The 27,122-nt window shown below is 50.3% G+C and overlaps 1 protein-coding gene across 1 annotated transcript in view; it reads left to right on the plus strand.

The window, feature by feature from the left end:
* The window catches only part of PDIA5 (protein disulfide isomerase family A member 5), a 93,420-nt gene that overhangs the window by 30,790 nt on the left and 35,508 nt on the right, over positions 1-27,122 (plus strand). Inside the window, exons 4-10 of the mRNA XM_052642914.1 lie at positions 1,310-1,393; positions 1,877-1,922; positions 5,279-5,371; positions 9,070-9,130; positions 14,722-14,789; positions 22,086-22,177; positions 22,265-22,336. Coding sequence (XP_052498874.1) covers positions 1,310-1,393; positions 1,877-1,922; positions 5,279-5,371; positions 9,070-9,130; positions 14,722-14,789; positions 22,086-22,177; positions 22,265-22,336 — 516 coding nt within the window. The remainder of the gene's footprint in view (positions 1-1,309; positions 1,394-1,876; positions 1,923-5,278; positions 5,372-9,069; positions 9,131-14,721; positions 14,790-22,085; positions 22,178-22,264; positions 22,337-27,122) is intronic.

Here is a 27,122-nt window from a genome sequence, read left to right on the forward strand (position 1 = left end):
AATGGTGTAATTAGTCCATCTGCTCCAGGGCTGGTGCACAGCTGTGTGAAGCTGATGCCTGTCAAAGGTGAACAGGTGGGAGCTGACAGGACTTCCCTCAGGTGGTGGTCATACCAGGTAGAACAAAGTTTCTCATGCAGTGTAGTCAGCTGGGATTGGTGCAGGGTGGGGGTGCTGAGAGACCCTCACTGAGTCCACTGAGATGTGGGGAGAGGGTCCTGGCATAAGGAGCAGGGCTGTATGAGTGGGGTAGCTGGTTGCCTCTGGTTGGAGGTTGGGAAGACTTGGCTGAGTGTGGTGAGGTCATAGGGAGGCTGCGAGAACAGGTGAGGTCTATGAGGGGGCTGGTGCAGGGCACAGGGGAAACCAAGCCTCATGGGGGTGGGAGAGGGGTTGGAGAGATGAGGGAGAGCCAGGCAGGGTGGCAGCAGGCATCAGATCACCTGTGATCAACCTTAAAACACGGTTGCATGAGGACCCGCTGGGTGTTTTGATTGAGTAGGTCTGGGAGGGGGCTGAGAATTTGCACTTCTGACAGGCTCCTGGGCTGTGCTGATACTGCTGGTCCAGGGACCACATTTTGAGATCAGAGGTCTAACAGAACGGGAAGCAAGATTAGAGGGGTCATGCATAAGCACTTGGGGAATAGTGGATGGCACCCGGCCGACGCTTCTCGTTAGAAGAGCTGCAGGAGTGTGATCTGCAGATGCCAGCACCTCACTGAACCTTTCACCGTTCTCTCTCTGGCTTTTATCAATACCTGATCAGATTTTGTAACTCCTTCCACATCATAGAACATTTCTCTCCTACCCTGGTCTGGTGGTGGCACATGCCGCATGTCAGAGGTTAAAAGACGAAAAACTCGCTGGGGCTACAGGTGGAGCTTCTGAGTCATGGTCTGCGAGAGGGTCAGGGAATCAGTATGGTTGAAAACTTCCCCCAGGTGATTCTAATGAGCAGCCAGGATTGGGAACCACTCCCCTGAGCTGGTTTTTCTTACAGTGTACCACCTGCCCACTAAGCTTTTAGGGAACTTACTTTGTCCAGATCTGCCAGATGGCCCCTTACAGGTAGTGATATGTCTTCCCCATCTGCTTGCCTCTGTCTTTCCAGATCAGTCCCGATCCTGCTGGTTTCCCTCCTTCCTCCAGTTCTCTGAGAACTCATTTGTAGTGAGGGCCTCACTTGCTGTTGAGAATCCCAAGTTATCTCCTTTACTCTTAGGCCACCAGCAGATTTTCCTCGGTCAAAAACCTTCACGAGGACTTTAGGTAACAAGTGTCTTTTCCCCAACATTTGTGTCTTTCAGTGACGCAGAAAGTAGAAAATTGTGCAAGAAGATGAAAGTTGACCTGAGTGCGAAGGACAAAAAGGTTGAATTATTCCATTACCAGTAAGTACACATAGACTTTTCCAATTTCCAAACAAATGCTGAAAGCTTTCATTGGTATTCTCCGCAAACTGCAGTTTTTTAGTGAGATTAATTTTATTTCAGAATGATTTTTTTGTGTGTTTACAATTATTTCTTAAAAACAAACTTGAGCTGTGTTCAGCAGCTGAATCTTACTAAGATTCTGCAGGAAACCAAAAGGTTAAGTGTCTTCACGTGAGTGCGTGACAAGTCGTTTCAGTCGTATCTGACTTTTTGTGATGCTATGGACCGTAGCCCACCAAGCTCCTCTGTCCATGGGATTCTCCAAGCAAGAATACTGGAGTGGGTTGCCATGTCCTTCTCCGGGGAATCTTCCCTGCCCAGGGATCGAACCCAAGTCTCTCTGTCTCCTGCAGGCAGCTTCTTTACCACTAGCACCACCTGGGAAGCCCATGTCTTCATAACCAATCCTAAAGTTAACACCTTTTTCTCCTGTTTTCATAGGGATGGTGCATTTCATACTGAATATAACCGAGCTATGACGTTTAAGGTAAATTTCCCTGCCTTGTTCTTAGCAGAGGAGGAAGGGCAGAGTGCACAAATGCCCTTCCGAATGATCTGAGGGAGTCTCATCTGTAGAGCATAGGTCAGCAGAATGCCTGGAGAAGTTTGTAGCTGTGAAACCAGTGGGGATGACCTGCCGCTTTGTAGACAGTTTGTGACTCTTTCAGTGAGAGAGACATCTGACATCACTCTGTCCAGTGAGACGTCTGACATCATCCCTCCTCTGCAGAGGCCAGAGTCTCCCTTCAACTGTGGTCCAGAGCCCTCCTTCACCTCTGCAGTCATGTCCCTGGGGGCTGCCCATAGGCCTGAGGGGGCCAGCGGTGCCCAGGTTAGCACAGCCTGCAGTTCCTGGGCAGGGCAGCAGCTTGGTCCAGATGAGATGCCCACGTCACTGAGCCATTCTTGGCTACAAATCCGATTCAAAAAGAGATAGAAAAGCATCAGTGAAAATAAGAATGGAGATTCTCTGCCCTGCAGGTGCTGTCCTGTCTCCCCTGGCAGCTCTCCGGGGCCCAAGTCCTTCCACTGCCCTTGGTTCTCCTCCTCCGTGTTCCCTTCCTCAGATCATTCTTCTCCTGCTCTGGTCCAGGCGGCCTCCCCTGCCCTGGCTAGGGCCATGTGTTCCTTCTGTCGCAGCATATGTTGAACCCACCCTCTCTGATTCTCCTGCTTAGACTGCATTAGAGCCTGGGCTCCTCTCTCTTTGTCTCTCTCTTTCCATCTGTTTCCTTCCATTCTTTTCTGTCTGTCCATCTGTTTGTGTGGCTGTCCATGCACTTCTCCCTCTGCCTCTCTCCCCCTACCTCCCTGGTCATTTCTTGTTTAACCATTAACTCTTATTTTTTTTAAAGTTGCCGCAGCTTTTACCTAATACAGACTCAGCCTGATTACTCATCATCTTAACACCCACTTAGACACTTAGAGATAATTCTACCAACTAGAGTTGCTTAACCCCTCTTATTCTGTGTTAAGATGTCAGCTGAACACGTGCTCCTCAGATGTGGAAGCTGGGTGGTGTGGGGGCATTGCTGATAGAGGTGGTGGGGCTTTTTGTTTTGTGTCTGGAGGTTGTGTTCAGTGTATATTTAGCTGGCCCTCTGAGGAGTCTGTCCTGGGCTTGAGGAGCAGGGAATAGCAGCTTCTCAGAACTGCAGTGGCAGGAGAGACACCCAGGTAGGTGGTCTGGACCTGCCTGGGTCGGGGAGGCCGAGTCCTGGCTTCTGTCCACCTTCTCACAAAGACCAAGTGTATGGGATCTGCTCGCTCCCGTCCTGCTGTGATCTTGGCATCAAGGAGCTGGAGAAGTGGCTGAGCATGGTACAGGGTCAAGGTCTTAGGTAGGGAGAGGGCAACCTTTGTCCCAGGGTCCCCGAAGCCCATGGGGCCATCAAGGACTGGGGAGGAGTCCCTGGCGTTCTCTAGAGTAGGTGTGTGTGATGGTGGAGCTCCCCATGGCTGCCCGAAAGCTCCAGCTTCTCAAAGGGGAGCAGCTGTGAGCGAAGCCCTCCTTGGTCTGGGGTCCGTTTTCCCTTCAGGGTTTCCCCTGAGCTTCTATCTCTGGAAAGATGGAGGAGTCCCCCGGCAGGGTGGGTGCACAGTCTGGCTGTTGTTGCTGTCCCCTTGTACGGTTCAGAAGGGGCCTTGACGCCGAGGCAGGGGTGGGGTGCTAGTACTTTAACTCAGCTGGTGCTGGCACAGGCCAGGAGTGCCACTCCCCGCCCCAGGGCAGTAGTTCCAACCTACTTTGAGTTCCTATCCTACTGAGAATCTCCTGGAAGCTGTGGGCTTTATCACTAGACACTGTGTGCATACATACACTGGAGGGAGCGTTTTCCCATGAGTCTCGGGCTACACAGACTGTTGAGGTCCACGGTGCACCCTAAGTTGATAGCATCTGCACCAAGCTTTCTGGAACAGCAGACGGGTGGGCTCCCATAAGCATCTTAATCACATGGCTCGTGGGCGTGCCCTGTGGCTGTGGGTGAGTGTGGCTTCAGGGCAGCCCTGCTGGCCTCACTTTGGCTGTTATCATCCCAGTGAAGCTTTGACAAGGTGCTGAGAGAAGGCTGATCCGCCTCTGCCTGGTAGGAACAGCCATCTTCTCTTGCCAGCAGGCGTTTCATAGCTCTGTTTGGACAGACAGGGACCACTATCTGAATGAACTTCTGCGAAGTCCTGGCTGTCTCCCACTCTCCCATAGAGCTGTTTCCAAAAAGGAATTTCTAAGAAATAGCAAGCCTCCCAGGTCCTCTGTGTGTGACCGGTGGGGGGCTGGATTCACTGCCTCACTCAGGGGTTTTTCTGTCCTCACCACAGACCTCCCTCCCTCCCCAGCACACACGTGGCACACCCAGCTCATCATCTGCCCACAGGAGCATGCTCAAAGCAGGCAGATGTCACGGAATCTTGGATCCAGTTGCAGAACACTGAGGGCTCGTCTGATGACAAGGAGGCCACCTCTCCAGGGTTGGAGGGATAGAGGCTCAGCTGGTTTCTGGTACCCGGTCCTGGCTCTCACAGGCTTTGAGCGGCATTTCTCAGATGACTGTTTGAAAGCCAAGGGAATGCAGCTTCTGTCGTGTGGCTGGTCAGGAGGGGAGCGGAGGGATTTGTCCCCCCAAGCCCCCCACCCCCCCACATTCCTGCTCCATGTGTGTCCTGCCCAAGGGGAGCAGAGAGCTGAGTCAGTTGTCCACAAGACAAAGGCTAGTTAAGTCCTTTATCCTGAAGGTCTTGGTCCGTCTAGAAAAGTGTCTCTAAGGAGAGAAGTCCAGCAACCAGGGGGCCACAGTTATGAGCACCCTGCCTTGGGGGGCTTCCCACCTGCATCCCAGAGAGGATGATGAGGATTTAATGCACTCCCAAACCAGTTTAGATCATGAAATACCAAGCAGGTTACAAGCAGGCGTGATTAACTTGCTTATGCCATTGACAGTTTTAATGGCTGTGTGAATGTGTAAGTATCTTACATTGCCCGAGACTGGAGACCTTTATTCAAACTGATCAGGGAGACTTTCTGGAAGAGAATTTATTACAAGCATGTGCCTCTGTTTTGAATAAGCCAGCTAGTTGTCTCGAACTTCCTCTCTCTTGTCCCTGAAGAAGCATCGTAGGTGTCAGTGGACCAGAGTGAGTGTCATGTGGGGTGCGTTTTTAGGGCGCTTAGCAGTGCTGCCAGTGGGTGATGGCATGGCACACCCCAGTCATTTGCCCACAGGCTGCGTGCTTCCACTTTCAGGCACTATAGTCTCCAGGTAGGGGATGGGGCAGGTTCCTGATCCCCTCACTTCCTCTTTTCCTGGCTAAAATGAGTTTTCCCTTCTCTCTCCTTTTCCTCAGTCAATAGTGGCCTTTCTGAAGGATCCGAAAGGGCCCCCACTGTGGGAGGAAGATCCTGGAGCCAAAGATGTTGTCCACATTGACAATGAAAAGGTAATTTTTCCATGTCAATTCTGATGGGCTTTGGAAGCTTCCCCCCAACCAGGGTCCTCCAGCAGAGATGACTGAGGAACTGAGAAGTAGGGATACTGTGGAACCTCCAAGGGGCCAGGCCTTGACATTTGGTTTCCCTTCCGAGCTCCGAGATGGAAACAACAGGAGATTAGCTGCCTGGGACTTCTTCTGTTCTCCACTGCCTTATATAATGTATTTTAACATGTGTACCTTTTCTTTATAGGGACATTTAAATGTTTCTTTCTCATTATGTAATGTGGTTGTTGCCTTTGTGTTTTTTGGCATTATTTCTAAGGTGGATTTTGTGTTTGCTTTTTTTCTTGTTGTTGTTTAAAAATATTTGAGAGGTTTGGGTTGGATTTTCAGAGACTTGAGTCAGGTCTTTACAATTCTGGGTCACTGTGTTAATTTTGAACAAGTTCAGTTTCTGGGTTTGGCTGGGGTGGAAGGGTGGTTCTGAAGTCTAGTCTGCATACAACCCTGAACCTCTTCCCTTCGAAGCCTGCCCCACAAGACCTAAAGGTGCCTTTTTGTCCATGGGTACCTATGTTTTTATCATGTGCACATGTGACCTAAAGGTGCCTCTTTGTCCATGGGTGCCTGTGTGTTTATCATACACACACATGACCTAAAGGTGCCTCTTTGTCCACGGGTACCTATGTTTTTATTATGTGCACACGTGACCTAAAGGTGCCTCTTTGTCCATGGGTGCCTGTGTTTTTATCATGTGCACCCATGACCTAAAGGTGCCTTTTTGTCCATGGGTACCTATGTTTTTGGACTTCCCTGGTGGCTCAGATGGTAAAGCGTCTGTCTACAATGTGGGAGACCTGGGTTCGATCCCTGGGTTGGGAAGATCCTCTGGAGAAGGAAATGGCAATCCACTCCAGGACTATTGCCTGGAAAATCCCATGGACAGAGGAGCCTGGTAGGCTACAGTCCATGGGCTCGCAAAGAGTCGGACACGACTGAGCGATTTCACTCACTCACTCACTCACCTATGTTTTTATTATGTGCATACATGACCTAAAGGTGCCTCTTTGTCCCTGAGTGCCTGTGTTTTTATCATGCACACACATGACCTAAAGGTGCCTTTTTGTCCATGGATACCTATGTTTTTATCATGTGCACACGTGACCTAAAGTTGCCTCTGTCCACAGGTACCTATGTTTTTATCATGTGCACATGTGACCTAAAGGTGCTTCTGTCCATGGGTACCTATGTTTTTATCATGTGCACATGTGACCTAAAGGTGCCTCTTTGTCCATGGCTGCCCTGTGTTTTTATCATGTGCACACATGACCTAAAGGTGCCTCTGTCCACGGGTGCCTATGTTTTTATCATGTGCGCATGTATGCCTTACTTGGTTGACTGCGCCTTCCCACTGGGATGGGCAAGAACTTCTTTGTCACATTTCAAATGGCCTGTGCAGCAAGCAGTGCTTTTTTGTAGATGGAGGGAGAATGTTCGTTTTATCTTGAGAAGATAAAACGTACCTTTTATCTTCCTCTGACTCCCTTCCCTTTTCATTTAAAATCATTGACTCTTGATGCTTGTTATTAGCTCAGAAGGAAATGATGCCATTTATACTTTCTGGAGGAGGGATCATGTGTGATCATCATGAGATAACCAAGTGGGCCTTTCAGATGAAGGGTGTTTTGAATTAAGGTGCTGGGCGTCAACATTTTTGGGATAGAAAGTGCCAGTGTCATCAGCTGGAAGAAGAAGGAGGAGGGGAGGAGGGCCCAGTGTCCGGAGGTGGTGGCTCCTGTGCCCATAGCCATGAAAAGACAGACAGCCTAAACCGATGGTTTCTCCTGGGAGGATTTTATGATAATATGTGTTTTTAAAGCCTCTCAGACAAGCGATTGCCTGCTGCCTCCTTCCCCCAAAATGTTCATGTCCTGAAACTCCTAAAATTGCTCTTCTGTAACTAGAAATATTAAGCAGAGATATCTTTTCCACGCCTGTAGGTAGTCCTATTATTATACTGTGTACTATTTTCTCTCATGTAGAAATATTAACTGCTTTTGTGCTATAAAATCTACACATAAAATAACTGAAGTTCCAAACTCAAGTTTGAATTGCTGACTTCTGTTTGTAAACTTAAAGAGTTCCACACTTATTTGAAGGTAATTAAGCATCTTTGAATGTAATATGATCTTTGTTACTGTTCAGGGTATGAAACCAAATTGCTGCAGGCTCAGAAAAACCTTTTCTTCTCAGATCTTTTTAACAGTTTTAGCTCTGGGGATTCCAGATCATTTTCAAAGCATCCTCCACTCCTAGTCAGGGTCAAAGATCTTGGTTACTGATTCTCTGCAAATGGGTGCCTCTACCCTCTAGCTATATAAATAAGAGTTAACATTATCAGAATTGATTATGTAATGTTTTAAATTCTCATAAAATATTTTAATCTTTTTTCTCTTACTGAAAAATTATAACTAATATACGTTCATTGTTGAAAATTTAAAAAAAACAGCTTAAGCATAAAGGAAAAAAAAATCACCCCATCCCTGCCTACTGAGAGGTACTCACTGCCAGTATTTTCTGTAGCCTTCAGGCTTTTAGTGTAATACACACATAAACATTACATTTTACATGCTGCTTTGTCACTTGCTTTCCCCCCTTACTTAATGTGACATGCGCATCTTATTGTGACATTAGATAATCCTCTATATTGTTTCTAATGCTGCGGTAGTATTCCATTGTGTAGGATGTACCATCATCTATTTACCTAATGCCTTGTTGCTGCCAGGAAGCCTGCATTTTGAAATTTCCTCTTATTTTCTTCATTATTCAAGAGAGAAAAACCTCTAATTTTCTTCCATGGAAACTGGTTAGAGGAGCTTATTTTAATCAAAATGTGCTCTGTCATGGTGCTACTCCACAGTCCTTGATAGATTTGCTTTTTCCCGAGCATCATTGACTGGTTGGAAGAAAAGTCTCCTGCCCTGCTTTGCGCTGAAGTCTCTCCATTAGCATTGTTGTGACCATTTGTCTTTCTACATTTATTATATTCATTTAACAAATGATTATATATTGCCTGATAACCAGCCAGGCACCGTTCTAGCGGTTTTACAAATACAAATGATCCACTTAGCTTGTAGCCTCCAGGGGATGGGTGCATCTCATCCGGATGCTCCTGTGTGCGCCATGGTCTTCTGGGCCCTGGATGGTTGGTGGCATGACAGGGCTGGGCTGGGGAAGGTTCATGGGGCTGGGTGAGCCTGGGTTGTGTGACGAGCAGATCCCCGCCTGGCCAAGTTGAGCCTCCATGAAAACAAGCACCCACCATAGCAGAGCCATAGATCATAGAACAAGAGACAGCCTCGTGGGGCCCAGTTGGCTCCTTGCAGTGTTTTCATTGTTGAGTGGGAGCTGAAAGTAAGGCTGGTAACCTGGTCCCAACTACCTTGTCCCGCCAGGTGGCCTTGGGAAAGCCATTTGTCCCCTCGGGCCCCCAGTTTCTCTGTCTGTAACCTGTGAGGTAGCTAGAATAGATGGTCTCTGAGGGCGTTTCAGCCCCTGACTTGCTAGGATCTGTACTGCACTCCATCCCCTGAGTCAGACCATGGGATTTCAGAAGTGCTTGCCGCACTCCACCCACAAGGGTCCCCAGGGTTGTTGCCTCTGTCCTGTGTTGTCTCTGACTTGTGATGTTCTGTGTGCCTCAGGACTTCCGTCGGCTCCTGAAGAAGGAAGAGAAGCCGATCCTGATGATGTTTTATGCTCCATGTGAGTGCCTTTCTCCTCTGCATTCAAGTTGGATGGTCAGACTCTGGGCGGGGCTGCTGTGGCTGTGAGGGGGACGGAACACTAGCCCCCGGCCTCCCTTTGGAACACCTAGGCCTGCCTAGTTGCTGTGCTCACCCCGTCTCTCTGCCTGCACCTCTCTTCTTTGTCTGTGCCTTTTCGTCTGGCCCTGCCCCTCCATCCACACGTTTTTCTCTCACCGCCGTTGGCATCCTTCTGTCCCCTTCCCCCGGCATCTGCTCCAGGTACCTCCGCCTTCCCTGCCCTCTGCCTCCTGTGGCCTGAAGCCCTTGGCTGGCAGCTGTGCAGCATGCTCTCTGTGGTTACTGCTGCTGACCATCCAGAGCCTGGCCGGCCTCGGGGCAGCCACACATCCAGCTGGGAGGGCTGAGTGATCAGGACCAGGGAGAAAGGGGCCCACTATTGGGGTTCAGTCTCTGTATGAGGCTAGAGGTCATGAGAACAGCAGAAGGATCACTGAGCTGGTGAGCAGAAGACCTGGGTTCTAATTCCAACTGTGTCATCAATGCCCTAGGTGACCTTGGTCAAGTCCTCACCGCTCTGTGCCTCAGTTTCCATTTCTGAGAGGGCAGAAAGGGGCTGGATCCGAGCTGTGGCTTTCACACTTTTGGACTGTATTTGTAGTATTAAGCATATTTTATAGTGCAGACCTGTACACCGTAAGTATATAAACTATATATAAGCTGCAAAATTTCACTAAACCAGACTGACCCTTCCTTACTGCTTGCCATCCACTCTACCAGATGTGGAAGCCCTGATATTTTCTTTTTAATTGTTTTTTCCTACTGCTTCATAACCCTCTAATAAAGGGTCAGAAAATCACGGCCTGTGGACTGGCTGCCTTTTCTGTAGATTAATTTTTGTTGGAACTCAGCCACATCGCTTCATGTGGCTCTTCACAGCATGTTGTCTGTGGCTGCCTTCTAGCTGCAGCTGTGGAATGGAGCAGTTGTCCTCCAAGCCACAGATACTCCCCAATCTGGGCCACCTCTGAAGTCTGACTTGTCCCTACCCATGGATTGAAAAGCAAAGACCTAAAGGCCCGAGCAAGAGAGGTGTGTGTGATGGGAGGTGGGTGTGTCCAGACATGTCTGTAGCTTGAGTGGGTGGCATAGGGTTCTGTTTACTTTTTTTAAGTACAACAGGAAGTGGGATATATATATATTGTGTGTGTGTGTGTGTGTATATATATTTGAAATTTGTTTATTTTAATTGGAGGATAATTACAATACTGTGGTGGTTTTTGCCATACATCAGTATGGCACAGCCCTAGGTATACATGTGTCCCCTCCATCCTGAACCCCCTCCCACCTCCCTCCCTACCCTATCTCCTGGATTGCTCGGCCCCCCACCTCACCCCAGGACTGTGCCTGCCGGTGGGAAGAGGCCCTGGAGTCGCACTTCCTATTGGATCTGGCTCTGCCCGGGTGGCCCGCACTGTAATCCCTGAGCTTTCTCTCTATTAACGCTCTCTGCTCGGTGTCACCCCTTTTTGTTTTTCCTTGTGTGCATGTGCTCCTTCTGCTGCTGCCAAGTCGCTTCAGTCGTGTCCGACTCTGTGCGACCCCACAGGCGGCAGCCCACCAGGCTCCCCCGTCTCTGGGATTCTCCAGGCAAGAACATTGGAGTGCATTGCCATTTCCTTCTCCAATGCACAAAAGTGAAAAGTGAAAGCGAAGTCGCTCAGTCGTGTCCGACTTTTAGCGACCTCATGGACTGCAGCGCACCAGGCTCCTCTGTCCATGGGATTCTCCAGGCAAGAACACTGGAGTGGGGTGCCATTACCTACTCCAGGGGATCTTCCTGACCCAGGTATCAAACCCAGGTCTCTTAGGTCTCCTGCATTGACAGGCAGGTTCTTTACCACTAGCACCACCTGGGAAGCCCTTTGTTTCTCCATGAAAGTGAAAGTCGCTCAGTTGTGTCTGACTCTTTGCAACCCCATGGTCTGTCCATGGAATTCTCCAGGCTAGAATACTGGAGTGGATAGCCTTTCCCTTCTCCAGGGGATCTTAGGTCTCCTGCATTGTGGGCGGATTCTTTACCAGCTGAGCCACAGGGGAAGCCCAAGAATACTGGAGTGGGTAGCCTATCCCTTCTCCAGAGGATCTTCCTGAACCAGGAATCGAACCGGGGTCTCCTGCATTGCAGGCAGATTCTTTACCAACTAAGCTATGAGGCCTGCCCAACTGTGAATTACTTCAGGAATTATCCTGCTCGCACAGTTCCTGAGGATGGGCCTCTTTTGGTTCATCTTAGAACGCTTCCAGTCTCAACACATTGGCTAAATGAGACTAAAACAGTGACGTCAGTATGCAGTCCATGTCATGAGGCAGGTTCACGGTACAACTGGGCAGGCTTTAGTGTAGTGATCTAGGAGTCCCAGAGAGAGGTCCCCTGGCAATGTGCCCCTAAGTGCATGTGCCATCCTCTCCCCCTGACAGCACCTCCCCAGGCTGTCTGGTGGGGCAACCATCCTCATCACAGGAGGCAGGACTATGAGCAGAATTATCTTCCTAGAGTAGAAAGCTAGGACAGAAGAAGCTAGGTTTCTTGTAGGTGTTACGGAATGATTAGTAGTGAGGAGGGAGTGAGGAAACTTGGAGCTGTTTACACTTGTGAGGGCCAGATTGGATGGCTTTCTGGGTCCCAGGTACCCCCAGATTCTGTGGGTGCTGTTGTGCTCTTATACTGATCCTGTCAAGCCCTTGTGGCCTTATAATTCAGCTTATTCCTGAGAGTCACCAGATCCCTCACTGGGAAGTCCTTCAGGACTCTGTTCCTTTGATCACAACTAGGGTGATTAGTCCATCCTAAAGGAGATCAGTCCTGGGTCTTCATTGGAAGGACTGATGCTAAAGCTGAAACTCCAGTACTTTGGCCACCTTATGCGAGGAGTTGACTCATTGGAAAAGACTCTGATGCTGGGAGGGATTGGGGGCAGGAGGAGAAGGGGACGACCCAGGATGAGATGGCTGGATGGCATCACCGACTCAATGGACATGAGTCTGAGTGAACTGTGTGAGTTGGTGATGGACAGGGAGGCCTGGCGTGCTGCGATTCATGGGGTCTCAGAGTCGGATACAACTGAGCGACTAAACTGAACTGAAGGGTGAATGAACCCAGATCCAGTGGGAACTTTTAGTTGTGACAAGAAATTTGTGTCCCCAGGACCTGCTGAAGTTATTCAGTAAATGCTTGTTGACTGAACTGATGGGAAAATGAATGGGCTGGTGCTCTAAGCTTTGGGGTTTGAGAGTGGTCATTAGTCTTCTCTCTTTCCCTGCCTCCCAGTCATGTCAGCTGAAAGGTAAACTCAAATAAGGACCACCATACCTGCTCTATTTCTGGTAAAGTTCAAGTGGCAGCTGACCTGGCCCAGAGCTTCCTGTTACTCTTCCATTATCTCTCCCCTGCCAATAACCTCTTCACCTGGTACTGCTGATTTCCACCCTGGGGACAGCTGGCCGACTTACCATTCGTTTAGAGGTCACGGGGGATAATGTGATTTGAGGTCACAGACAGGCAGAGCTGGGGGAGAGAGGCCACAGCTCTGAGGACAGGCAGTAAGTTCTAGACTGCAGAGTGTGCCCTAGTGGGTGTCTGATTGCCCCCCCTTCCGATCTCATCAAGTCACTGGCTAAAGAGAGGGTGAAGGGCTCAAGTGTGCCCCCATCATCCTTCCTGGGAAGTCGACTGACATCCCTGTTCCCGGTGGAAGTGTCTCCCCACCACGAACTGAGAGGCGGGCTCTTGGGCCCTGTGTTGGCAGAGCCTCCCCTCCTGGTGCTGGTCCTTGCCCCTGACCCCCCAACCCCGCCCCCAGGTGTTGGCTCTGCCCTCTGCCTTACAGATGGGGAAGCTGAGGCTCAGACTGCTCTCACCGCTAGCCCCAGGTCACCCAGCAGCAGTCCAGGGGAGACGCAGACCTGGGTCTCAGCCTCCCTGGAGCCGAGCCCCTTCCTCTGCTGCATGGCCTCCCATCCCTACCACGCGCATCCACCTCGTGGAGCTTGGACATCCCAGGGAGCTGGCACTGCCTCCTCGGTTTCCGTTCTCCGTGAATCCCCACAGTGGGAACAAAGCCCCCTGACAGGTGTCATATGCCTCCCTTCCCAGTGCTGGTGGGGACCACGCTGTGGTGGCAGCTGCTGGGGAAAGGGGCCGCTTGTCCTCTGCGGGCAGACACTGATGGACCGTGCTGTAGGCTGAGCTCGTTGCAGCTCCCATGTCCCCCTGAGTCTGAGCCTGAACTAATGGCATAAACTTGAGCCCAGATGTGTTGGCATGTCTGCGCGTCTGTCTGTCTGCTGGGCAGGAACGTCACAGAGGGGCTGTGGGCATTTTGAGAGTTTCACGTCAGAATATCCTGCACTGCATCTTATCTGGTAGATGCGGTACTGGGGAGATTGGAGTGGTCCCCGGGGAGTTCTGAGCTGTTCACGGTCTCCAGTGTTTGTATCTGGCCCAGTGGGTGTGTGCTCCTCTCTGAGCCATGTTGCTCTGCCCACGGCCTGCTGAGGCCTTAGCTAAACGTAGATCAGAGCTTGTCAGCCTGCTGCTGCGTGGCCCTGTCCCCACTGTGCTGTGTCGAGCTGACGTCCAGACTGACGTGGGCTTCCAGGTAGCTTTGGTGTCTGTGGCCTTCAGAAGCATCTCAGAGCCTGTTTTGCAGCAGAGCAGCTGTCAGGAAGAGTAACGGCCTTGTGTGTCAGAATTCCTCCTGACGGAGGAAACTGGGGCTCATGTTCTGTGGGGTCAGTGCCTGTATGTGGCACTGTGTGTAAATCAGAGTCTCTCTGAGGTAGTACTGGGTGTTGGGGGCCCTGAGTCCCCCAGGTTTGGGGGCTTCACCACCCAGGAGAGGAGTGTGACCGTAATGGACCAGAGGGGATAGAGCCCGAGACGTCAGAGAGAATGAACGCCAGTATCAGTGCTGGAAGGGGCCTGAGGCCGTCTGCTCCAAGCTCCCTCGTTTGCCGGGAGGGGCAGTAGAGAGAGGAGGTGGCCTGTCAGGGTCATCGGGCAGGTCGACGGAAGAGGAGATCGGAGCGTTGGATCCTGGCCGGCGCTCGGCTGCCTCCTGTCGTGGCGTGATTACCTGTTAATGAAGGAAAAGAGGCAAGAAGTCCCCAAAGCCACTGTGTGTGTGGTTGCACGTTTTCCCTCCTAATAGCATTTGCTCCAGGTTCATCTGCAGCCCCCGGCTGGGTAGCGAGGGGAGGCTTTCAGCTGTGCCTGAAGCAGGCGCTCCCCTGGCTCTCTGGATTCCTGTTGACCTCTTCACCTGCTCTCCGTTACTTAGTGCTTTGCTCTCTCCCAGGTGCGTCAGCTTTGACAGTCCCGCACCTGTTGAGGGCCTGCCCGGCTGGGTGTTGGTCCGCTCTGGGGACTGGGGCCTTTGCCTCTGAGCCTGTGTGTTCCCAGAGCCTGGGCGGTCCTGGCTTCTGGAAGTGGGGTAAATGCTTCTTGGTAGAGGTGGGCCTGAAGGGAGAGAGGGCTGAGCATGGGGCCCATTGTAACCGTTTCATTTCTCTCCTGCTGGTGACCAGGGTGCAGCGTGTGCAAGAGGATAATGCCACACTTCCAGAAGGCTGCGACCCAGCTGCGGGGCCAGTTCGTAAGTGAGGTGCCAGGGGCCAGGCAGGGCTGGCTGCTGGCTCTCGACTTCTCTCTCTCACCTGGGGAGACGGCAAGGGGAGGGGAGAGGGCACGTTTTAAAATCATGAGAAGGACTTATTATTGCTGCCCCTGGCGTGTGGTTCAGAGACCTATCCTCAGTGGATGTTGAAGACTCCCCAGATTTCTGGGACCAGGAGAATTTGGGGCCTGTCGAAGGCCAGTGATGAAATAGCCAGGACAGTGGCAGAAAGCCCTGCGGTGTGCAGAGGCCAGGGGCTGACTGTAGACCATCAGGGTCTACAATGCTGGGGGCTGGGCTCCAGGGCAGGCTGAGGCTCCGGATGCTGGGCAGCCTAGTGGCAAAGAAAGAGGCACAGTGACCCCGGTGGTGGGCCCAGAGCACACGCAGGCCCACGAGGCAGCCTCCTGCCCAGGCATGTAGGGCTCTATGGTTCCGGAGGGAACAGGAAGGCCATCGTCTGTGGGGCAGGAGGGATGTCGGGACTGCAGTGGAGCAAGGTGGTGGGGAGCTGGAGACCCAAACACACCAGCTCTCTGAAGGAGTGTGCAGGGGGAGTGGACAGGAGACAAGGTCGTCTCAGGGTCACCCACCTTTGGGAGACAGAAAAGGGAAGGTGAGCCACAGAGGAAACGGGCCTTCAGGGAAGTAGGAGTGACCAGGATGGTCAGTGAGGAAGGAGGGCAGGCCAGGGCGGCCAGACCTCACCCAGGGCTGAGCATCAGTCACTGACCCTGCTTGTCTCTGTGTTTCTCCTGCTGCCTTGCCAGGCTTACCTTCTCTGTGCCATAGGTCTGTCCATTTTCACACTTACCCCCAGCCACAGATGTTCTGAGGTTTTTGTTTGGTTAGTTTTGGGTGTTTTGCTTGTTTTTATTTTGCTTTTTGGTGGCAACAGAAAAATAACTGCTGGCTCCTCTGGGAGCATGGAAAAGTCCATATGCCTTTCCTGAAAGGTAGTCGGGAGGTGCCATCTCAGTGGGGCAGGCCAGAGTCCTGCTACAGGAGTTCTGAGATCTTAAAACTCATCCTGATCTTTATGGATCAAATTGGTGATTTTCAGAGTCAATTTAAAAAGTTTAAATGGTGGCCTCTGCTAGCCAGCCCCGGGATTGGGTTGCAAAGAGCCATGTGCTTTCTTTTCTGACCTCATTTCTGGGGTGACACCAGGGTCCTGCTTGTTCCTCACTAACGAATTTTTAGCAAGCTGCCTGGAGACGTTTGGCCCTGCGGCACACATACATCACTCTGGGGAAGTTTCACTGCACATTTTGGGGCCTCAATAGATACCATATTTTAAGATGATTTTACCTGAAGGAAAGACTTAATTACCCACAAGTTCTCACCCGCATAGTCTTCCCTTGTGGCTCAAATGATAAAGAATCTGCCTGCAATGCCAGAGACCTCAGTTCAATCCCTGATGAGGAAGATCCCCTGGAGAAGGGCATAGCAACCCACTCCAGTATTCTTGCCTGGAGACTCATGGATGGAGGAGCCTGGTGGGCTACAGTCTATGGAGTTGCAAAGAGTCATACACAACTAAGTGACTTTCACTTTCTTACCCACATACACTTAGACAAGTGCTCAGCTCACCCTCCAAACTCTGGTCCAGCCCCAGTCAGATCACAAATTAGCTAGCCAGTCCCATCAAAGCAGGTAAGGAATTGGTGCCAATTCTAGCACCTTCTGGAAGATTCTAGCCAATGCTGCATCTCCCTGCCAAAAGCATTTTTCCTGGCCCCTCCCGTGGTCCCCAAGAGCCTGTCCTTGCGTTGCATGGTCTTGTCTGCTCATCTTTGCTTATGTTCTGAGTCACTTTATCCGCAGTTGATACTAATTATGAGGAGGTTTTCTAACTGAGAGATGAGTTTCTTAAGCATCTCTTCAGTACAGAGTATGGGCCAAGCTCAGAGTAGAAGCACAACATGTCCTAATGAATGAAAGAATGGGCATATGGCTTACCGCTCCTGAGTACATTTTGTTTTAAGCTGTATGTTTACATTAAAAGTGATGTTCTCCTTTTTAAAAGAAGTCAGAGCATTAGTTCCTAGGGACAGAGGCAAAGGAGGAAGGATGTTTGTGGAACAAGGGTCTTCTTTTCTGGCCCTGAGTTCATACTAGGTTCACACTAGTCTCTACAATGTTTGCCCTGCAGATTACTTGTTAAGGGTACCTGCTTCCAAAAAAGGAAAGAAAGAACAAAACAAAACAAAATAAAACAGTGCTCGCTGCTCCTGTTTGGGCCCAGGTCAGAGGGTCTGGCCGACTGACCCCAGCTTTGACCAGGTGTTAGTTGCCTCTGTGTTATGTGAACTCATCCATTTCTTTGCTTCTGTATTTTCTTACTTGGGGCTTGTTTTGTTCTTTCCCCTTGGTTTCTTAGGAAAGTATCTTTTGAAAAGTTTTCACCTTTCCTAGCTCCATTAGGGGAAGGGTCCTCACCACTATGAACATCACCTACTTCAGGAAGTCCTTCGAGGCCAGGGCTCATGGTTGCAGCCATAGCCTCCCAAGAACAGGGCAGCCAGAGGGGTGGGTTCCTTTTTGTCCTCAAACCTGGGGCAGAGATGGACTGCTTGTTCCCTGAAATCGAAAGCTCACCTCCTCCACCCTGCTGAAATCCACTGGTTAGCACCTTCTATCTTCTCTTCATCTCTGTCATCTTTGAGCCCTCCTTGGCTGGCCCTATCTGTGGCAGGGGTTAGAAACCTTCCTCCTCAACAGATTTCTTGGGAGGCATCCAGTCTGATGATGTCATTAAGGTGGAAGGCAGGCTGGGTCAGGGATGCACAGCCTTTGCCATTTTCCAAACTCAGATCCTCCTCTTCTTTTTTGCTGTCACTGAGTCATCGCATTTGTCCCATCTAGTCCCGCTGATTGACACCCTTAGCAGCCAGCACAGCTGCCAGAACAAGCCCATGCCTGCCCACCTCCTCTTCCCAGCCTTGCCAGTTATCGACGTCCACGCCAAGTCTTTTGTTAACCTTGGCCATGATGGGCCATCTGGGTGTAAATGGTGAAATGGGTTGGTCTTGGCAACAGGTTTGTGCAGAGCAGACTTTGCTGATGGCTGTTACTAACTGGCTGGGAGATCTTGGGCAAGTAGCCCTGGAGGCTTCATTTCCCCATTCTTAAAATGGGGATGATAACACCAGCCCTGCCTGCCTCACCGGGCTGTTGGAAGAGTGAACGGGCTGGTGCACGGGGACAGCTCTGTAGCCTGCAGACACTTCACAGGTACAGGGATGGGCACCCCCCAGCCCGCTGCTCTGTGCTCGCTGTTCCTTCCACTCACTGCATGGAGTGCTCCGAGGGTTCTGCTTTCCACTCTCTTTTCTTTCTTAGTAATGCACTGGCATGAGGGCCTGACACTGTGCTCTCCTTGTCTTCTGCGGACTGTCCCTCAGTGGTTTTTATCTGTGTCGATAGCTCATAAGAGGTAGCTCCATGGAGACGGAGTCTCTAAGCTCGAGTACCATGTGTCGGACTGCTTGCTTGACATCTTGGTCTGGATTTCTCTCCCTGGGTCCCAGATGCAGGGAGTCTAAAATATTTACTAAAATTCAGTGTCTTTCCATCTGGCAGGTGGCCAGCTTTCCTCCATGCCTCCTCCTGAGCACTGCAGGCTTCTCTGCCAGGCTGTCACCATCCATCTCCCCCTCAATACATCCTCCATCCGAGAAGACACCTGCCCACCAGCCTGGGTCAGACCCCACTGAACCCACCCCGCGTGGCTGCTGTGACTGCTCTCTTATCTCCCTGACCCCACAGCTTTCCCCTTACAACCCCCAGGCACCTCCTGAATGAAGTCTTGGTTTCTTAGACACTAAAGGCTGGTCCACAGCCTCAGTGAACCTGCCTGCCTTCTCTCACTGCCTTCTCTTGTGTCCTGCAGTTAAACCAACGTGGTCCCCAGTTCTTGAGCCGCATCTTGGTTTGTTTTACCTCTGTTTTCTCTTTCTGGAATGTCTGTGGAAATCTTACCCTTCTTGACTACTTGCTCACATGCTCCTGCTTTATGGAGTTTCTGATTCTTCTGTGATTGTCCCCACAACCATGGGACGTGGGCTGGACAGGAGGAAGGCCATGTTGGTGCCAGCTGACCGACCCCCAGCACACATGTTTCCGTGTCAGGCAGCCCTCACTTCTCTGCAGGCTGAGGTCAGTTTTGCCTCATTTGGAATCACAAACTCCAAAAAGTGCTTGTCAGTAGTTGTTCAAAAAATAATTACCTCGTTAACTAATGAATGCCCCCAAAGTAGTCAGAACTGCTGCAAAAACCCAGAGAATTAAGACTTCATTACAAGCAAAGGTGGTTGACAAAGGCCACCTTCTGGGTGGGATTTGCTTTGCCTTAAGAGATGGATCGGAGAAGGCAATGGCACCCCACTCCAGTACACTTGCCTGGAAAATCCCATGGACTGAGGAGCCTGGTGGGCTGCAGTCCATGGGGTCGCTAAAAGTCAGACACAACTGAGCGACTTCACTTTCACTTTTCACTTTCATGCATTGGAGAAGGAAATGGCGACCCACTCCAGTGTTCTTGCCTGGAGAATCCCAGGGACGGGGGAGCCTGGTGGGCTGCCGTCTATGGGGTCACACAGAGTCAGACATGTCTGAAGCGACTTAGCAGCAAGAGATGAATGCATCTTCTGTGGTGGCCAAGAGATGGGGTGTGGGCAACCTGAGCACAGGGCTAGAAGACTCAGGAGTCGGTGCCAAGAAGGCACAGTGTGGGCTCTGGGAACGTAAGCGGATTTGCAGGGCTTCTAGTGGTATTCATGTTTGTGGTGACAGCTAACAGATTCTGAGTGTTGTAGATACTTTGCTCGCACTGTCTCATTTAGTCTTCACAGAAGCCAGAAGCCGGGGCTGCAGATGAGGAAAGTGAGGTGCAGACACAACTGTGACTTGTTCAAGGAGAACATCTGCCGAGAGGGGAGTTAGGCTTTAGATCCAGCATCCTGACCCCCGAGCCCACACTGTGGTACATTTCTATCTTCAAGGTGCCCGAGACGGCCAAGAGTCCAGCTGCCTCCCTGAGCAGAGATCTCAGACCGTGTCATTCCTGGGAGGATAAAAAATCTAGAGCCTAGCAGATGTACAATTAAGGGTTTTGTAGGAAAGAAGAATTAAAAAATGAGATAGGGACCATATGATCTTTGAGTGTGGGGTTAGACGTTGGCCTCCATTCAATGGAACTGAAGGGTTTTGTGCAGGGAAGTGATGTAATGAAAGAGGAGGATGTGGAAGATTAATCTTGTGGTGAATGTGCACCAACAATGAGGAGATCAATTAGACATAAAAAAAGAACTTTAAAGTAGACAGTTATTACTGGAACTGGCTGCTGAATCAGTCTGGGGAAATGAGCAGAAGGGCTCTTAGAGGGTTCCAGAGCTTCTAGTAAATCTATCTCAGGTTTATTTTCCCTGTATTCCTTGTAGCACCCCAAAATGGGATGGGAGGAAAAAAATCAGATTAGCAAGCATTTATTGTGTGTCTCGGAGAAGGCAGTGGCACCCGACCCCAGTACTCTTGCCTGGGAAATCCATGGATGGAGGAGCCTGGTGGGCTGCAGTCCATGGGGTCGCTAAGAGTCGGACACGACTGTGCGACTTCACTTTCACTTTTCTCTTTCATGCATTGGAGAGGGAAATGGCAACCCACTCCAGTATTCTTGCCTGGAGAATCCCAGGGACGGCAGAGCCTGGTGGACTGCCGTCTGTGGGGTCGCACAGAGTCAGACACGACTGAAGCGACTTAGCAGCAGCAGCAGCATTGTTGTCTGCTTTATGCCAGAAACTGTGCTGGATATTTAAAATGGTTGGTATGTTTAGATGCCTTGCGGGATGGAGCTGCCAGAGGCCCAGGTGATTCCCACCACTGAGAATTTGGTAGGAAATAATGAATTTGAGCAGCAGTTTTGTGCTAAGTTGCTCAGTTGTGTTCAATTCTTTGTGGCCCCATGTGACCCGCCAGGCTCCTCTGTTTGTGGGATTCTCCAGGCAAGAATAGTGGAGTGGGTAGCCACTTCCTTCTCCAGGGGTCTTCCTGATCCAGGGATTGAACCCAGGTCTCTGGTGTTGCAGGCGATTCTTTACTATCTGAGCCACCAGGGAAGCCCTCTGACTTGGGTCATCTCCTTCAGTTCTCTTAAGAACCCTATGATCTTCTCCTGAACCACATCTTCCAAACAAGGAACCTCAGGGAGGGTGGCTTGCCCAAGGTCACACTACTGCCAAGTGGAAGCAGTCTTCTGAGTCAAGTTCACTGTCCACTGAGACTGCTCTTCCTCGTTTTCTCTCCATATGCCTCCTTATGTATTGTTCAGCAAAATTCTACTTCCTGGTTTCTCCTCTCTGCTTCTCTAACCACTCCTGGCTCTTTTGAACTACTTCTTCCCTCCCCTCTATGCTACCTGGCTTTGTGGGGGTCTTCCTGCATCTGGTCGTGCTTTGTTCTCTTGTGATGACAGAGCCAAAGTCCTCTTTCTGGGCACCTGATCCTGCCCTACAGGAAAAAGTTGCTGCTTTGGGAAAGGAGCTCCTGGGGACTCATTCTGGGTTGCTCTTAGCATACAGTCTTGTCGGTAACACAGCTCCTGAAGTTCCTTTTCCATTCAGGGGTGTTGGCATATGTGGACCCCAGGACCCAGAGTGTGTTCAGACTTCAGAAATGATGGTCAGGTCAGGCCATAGGTGATGGTCACCCACAGGTCACCTAACAGGGTCTGGAGGGAGCAGAGTCAGGCAGGTGGGTCGTCCTGAGAACTACGCACCCTCTTTGGCCACATGAGCTGTGTAATCTGAGAATGTGGTGTGTGAAGCCGGGGTGGACAGACTGAGGTGTCCCTGTGGAGTGACTGAGTGAAGAGTCCACCCTTAGTTGACATGGGCAGAGAAGAGGCATAGTATGAACTTCGGAGGCAGTGGCCCTACTCTCGGACCTGGTTGACCTTGGTAACGAGGCCAGGTTTCCTCTTCAGTCCTCAGAACTATGTTTTGCTCTGGGATGATCCTCCCTGCAGGGCAGGCAGGTGGGAATGCCTGTCTGGGGGGCAACCCTCGGCCCAGATGCCTGTCTTTCCAGAGCGCTCGGGCATTGTTCCCAGCTGGCTTGGCGTGCCTTGCTCCGCTCTGCACTGCACGCAGCAGTCTCTGAGGCTCAGTCCCCATCATCTGTTTCTGGTGGGACAGCTGAACGAGCCGTGTGTGGCTGAAGTGAAGGGCATCTGCGGGCAGCGAGTGGACAGGTCTCTTCTCCCTCTGCTCCCAGGTGCTGGCCGGGATGAACGTCTACCCCTCGGAATTTGAAAACATCAAGGAGGAGTACAGCGTGCGTGGCTACCCCACCATCTGCTATTTCGAGTAAGTCCCCTGCCTCCCTGTGGACGCTGCTCCCCCCACGGTGTCTGCCCCCTGGCTGAGCCCATGGTTTCTCCCCACATTTCACAGGAAAGGACGGTTTCTGTTCCAGTATGACAGCTACGGGTCCACAGCTGAGGACATTGTGGAGTGGCTGAAGAAGTAAGTTGGCATTTGCCTTGGTGGGGTTACCCAGAGGGAGGGGCATCTGCCGGGCCCCAGTATTTCCCTGGTCACAGGGCTCTGCCTGGCGGTTGGAGAATGAATGAGGAAGGAAAGGACCATTTCTTGCTGCCCACACAGCTGATTGTGGGCGGCATCTAGGTGAGGGATCTTTGAGTGCAGGATGTGAAAGTTGGGAGAATTTCATGTGACTTGCTGTGATGACTGCATTTCAGATAGGTTTTTTCCCCCCCTTACTGTCTACCTGATGGATAGAAGCATTTCTCACTCAGGATGGCAGGTTTGAGAGAGGTTCCGCTGCAGGTCTCTCTGAAAATAGAGTTGTCAGTCGAATGCTTATTTTAAACATAACACTTTGTATTAGATGCTGTGAAGCTAAGAAGTGTCCTAATGCCTTAGATTTGCAGACTGCTTTGCGGTTCACCATGCATCCCTGCAGAGCTGCTTCATAGCACCCTGTGATCCTGTTTGTAATGTGATTAGATCCTTACAACCCAAACTATCCCCGCCCCGCACCCCCACCATGCTAGGCGTGTGACTTTTGTGTGATGCTTGGACCCTGACCAGTGTGTTGGATGGGGAGTCTGTCTCCCCCACCCCCCTTCTTCATGGCTGGAGTTCTGACCACCCTGATCTGCCCCAAGCGCTCACCTGCTCTGGGCTCTGCCAGTCATTGCCCATGTGCAGCTATTTGTGCACAGTCCTTGGAATAATAGTATTTTGGGGGCTCCACTTTGTGCCTGACTTTGTTCTAAGCACTTTCTGTGGATTTTATGGAATCCTCAGAACAGATACTATTATCCTTATTTCATGATTTCATGAATGAGGTAACTAAGCAGAGTGATGGAGTGGCTCGTCCAAGCTCCTGCAGCTGACAGGGGCAGGGCCAGGCTTGGCCCCGGGCAGCAGCTCCCCTGAGTTCTGGCTGGAGCCCTCCCCTTTTTACCCAGATGCCAGCATGGTGGATATTTATTGGCATTATTACTGCATGGGCACAGGGTTAAAGAATTAGTTATCCAAAGACATGGAGCTTGAAAATGTGTGTTTTCAGAATGAGAAAGGAGGATAAATTTTGTACAAAAAAAAAAAAACAAAAACGCCAGAATCCACAGGAAACAAACGGTTTGATTCTGAAGGCTGAAACTCTCAATCTTCTGTTCCATGGGTTCCCAGGGGCCCGGGAGATAAAATACCACAGCCAAACCATGTTTGCCTGTTGTCTTTTATTTCTTAGAAGCGTTTCCACATCTCTGTCTCCATCTCTTACTTCAATTCCAGCCCATGCCCAGGAAGGCAGCTCCCCATTATTCTGTACTCATTGTCTTAACCTGGGCTTTCACACCCCTGTTTTCCTTTTCATTTGATAATAAGCATGTCCTCTCCTCCAGCCAGACATATCTCACTCTGCTTTGGGAGAAGGTTTCAACAAATGGCAATCTCATTTGTCACCAGAGCATAAAATCTGTCTGCTTCCCTCCCCCTTCTCTAACCTTTTCTTGTTTCAAAATGCACTCACTTTTCTGGTTTCAAAATGCATAAGGTTTATTATTTATTTTTTCAGAAAGTGTTCAGAACTGCTTGCTCTCCTAGACCAGGGGAGCATGTCAGTGGGGGCTCTGAGACAGGTTATTTTCTCCCCGTGGGAACCCACCACTCTGTCCCCACCCCACACACAGCCCCAGCCTGGTTCCTCCACCTTGTCCTGGGCTGGCACCTCCCCACTTCCCACCTCTCCTCTCCTTGCCCCTCATGGAAAGGAGACCTTGTTAGCAGCTTTTGGTTCACCCTGGGTGTGCAGTCTCCACGCTGAGGTTGATGGGGTAACTCTGGGGAAGAGAAGGCAGCCTCTGGGTACCTCTGGGCAGCAGCTCCTCCAAACGCAGGACCATAGCCCACTCTCCCAGCATGGTGGGGGCAGAGAGGCGCTTCCTGAAGGATCCCTCATGGACTGCCTCATCTCATGCCCCAACAAGATCTAGGAGTGCCATTGTGCTTCCAGGTAGCTAATTGTTTTTTTCAAAGTCTTTTCTGATTTTAAGGTTATTCAGTGAGGTATATTATTACTGGAAAACTCAAATATTTAAAGGGGAAAGTGGCCCCCTTACCCTACTACCCAAGAATAATGTATTGTGGCATTTGACATTTTCTTACAGATTCCCCGCAACAGATAGCCCGCTCTGTGTGTGTTTTTCCCTGATATCAGGTGTTTTAAGTCTTTACCAGGTTTCCCCCACATCCTGGTTTGTGGGTTGAAGTGATCCCACCTTTCCTGCTGCCCTGCACTTCTTCCCTGGGCCTCTCCGTTGGCTGCTCATGGCTTATGGCAGCTAAATGCAGAACAATGAGGAGGATGGTCCAGCCTTCCTAGTTCTCCAGATGACTCTCAGAAGCCCAGGAGAGAAGGGCCAAATCCTGCCCTGTGACATGTGACTCTGGCGAGTGGGCAGAGCAGGGCATCCCTGTGTCGGAGCGGCCGGGGGCTCTGGGGTGGTTGCAGTGATCCTGGTGGTTGTGCCCTCTGTGCTCCCAGCAGCTGCATTTCTCATTCCGCTCTCTGCAGATTGCATGCCGCTGAGTTGGGCTTGGCAGGTAGAGTGTTCACAAGTGGCAATCAGTATTGACCTGGCTACCCAGTTCTGCCTGTGTATTTTTATATGAAGCAGAAGTGGATTGGAAATAAACACAAAGTGTTCTTGACTTGTCATGCTTTAAGTTGCCTCTTCTCGTCTCTGGCATGTGCACCTCCCTCAGGCAAGGACCTGCTTTGTGTGCATTTCGCGGTCCTGGAGAGTCCGGGAATTAGGGTCACAGGATGGTAAGGGAATGTGAATGTCAGTGAACCTGCCCCCAGCAGTTCCCTTTCAGTGTTGCTTTATCTCTAGGACAGGTGGAGTTACTGATCATGCTTGAGCACCTTAGAGAACAGGGCCTTGGTGTTACCGAGTCCAAGCTCGCTCTGCTTCCCTCACGACAGGCCAGTGATTCCGAGAGATGAGGTGTCGAGGCGAAGAAAAAACTTTAATCTGGGAGCCAACTGACCGAGAAGGTGGCAGACTAGCGCTTCAAAATAACCATCTTGTCAGGGCCTGGCTGCCAGGTTCTTTTATGGATCAGAGATGAGGGGGAGGAGAGGAAATAAAGTAATAAGACTGTTCAATCCTTGCAAATGTCCCTTAGAGTGGCAAGCCTCAGGCAGGGAGGGGACTGTGTTAGTTTCACTTCCTTACAGTCCTTCACAGGAGGCAGGCCGTTATAACAAAAAAGGGTTAAAGTCACTGAAGCAGATCCTGTGTGAATTTAAAATTAACCCTTTGCAGTTACATCGACTCATTTTGAGGGCCCACTCATGTTTGAGTGATTCTTATGATCTAGGTTATGAGTGATGTCTAGGGATACCTGGGTAGTACTTTATACATTTACAAAGTATCTCAAGGCCATTGTCTGTCTAGATATACCTGCAGGGCAGATGAAGAAGGGCCTGCACGTATGTTGATAGATGTTTTAAGTCGGACTGGTTGCCTCAGCCCCTAGAGCTGAAAGGTGGAGGAAACGACTCAGAGCCAGGTATTCTGACTCCTAGTCTGGCTCTTTCTCTCTTATCTGCATAGATAGGAGGTTCTTAGTTCTGTTGAGCTGAAGTTTCTTTCTCTAGAGCTTCCATCTGGTGTTGGTTCTCCTTTATGGGGCTGTAGAAAATCAATCTTACTTCCTCTTCCCGCTAATGTGTGAAATGTTTGAAGAAAACTATTATGTTCCCCTTGTCTCTTCTTTCTCCTGGTTAGACACCTCCAGTTCCTTGAACCATTCTGCTCTCATTCCCGCATTGATTCAAAGAGTGTTTATTGGGTACCTGCTTTGTGGGAGGCACAGGAAGTAGAGAGATGATCTAGAGGGAGCCCCTGTCTTTAAGGGGAGACACAGTAAAGGGCACGATTCAGTCATTGTGCCCTCTTACCGCTGTGCCTAGGTCTGCAGGCCCCTCCAGAAAGCAAACTTCCTACTGTCCACTGGGTGGGAGAGGGGCTGCTGGAGATCCCAAGATCTCCCATTTCCAGCGCTGCGCCCCAGCCCCACTTCAAGAGGAGCCTCTGGTTCTCTGGAGCCTTTGCATATTGGGGTAGTTCTTGGGTCCCTGCCCTCTCTGAGCACCCAGCACCTCTGGTTTCTGTCTTCTAAGAAAAGCAAAAATCTTTTTGCCAAGTCAGTTTTCTAGTTTCTAAATTTGCAATGACCTCTTTTTCTGTCTTTGCTTTTGCTCCTGTGAGTTCATTACCTTTTTCTTTTTTAGCTCTTGTGATGTTATTTTAGTGGCTTTGGAGTGCGTCCTCCTCTAGGTTTAACTAGAAATACAGTCACCTTCATTTACTTGCGCTGCCACTAAGGCATGGCTCCTCCATTCTATGTGTGTACTCTTGCCGGATTTTTAAAAATTATTTTAATTTTAGAATAGATTCCATTCACATAATTTAAATAAGTTTTTAAAAGATACTTAAAAATTATGCATTAACATCTTCCTTTTACCTGTTTCCTCCATCCTATTTTCCCTCCCACCCCCTAGAGGTAGAAACTTTAATTAGTTTCCTTATGCAGACACATGCAAATATGAATAAGTATTTTTTTATCTCTCTCTATTTTATGCAAAAGTTAGCATATTATGGCCTGTTGGGTCTGACCCTGCTGTCTACATCAGAGTGTAGGGAGCTTCCTTGTCCGCCTGCACCATACTCAGCCCTCTGGGGTCCTGATGGACTGCAATTTACCTAAG

Source organism: Budorcas taxicolor, chromosome 1 (genome assembly GCF_023091745.1).
Source record: "Budorcas taxicolor isolate Tak-1 chromosome 1, Takin1.1, whole genome shotgun sequence".
In the NCBI taxonomy this organism is placed as follows: Eukaryota; Metazoa; Chordata; class Mammalia; order Artiodactyla; family Bovidae; genus Budorcas; species Budorcas taxicolor.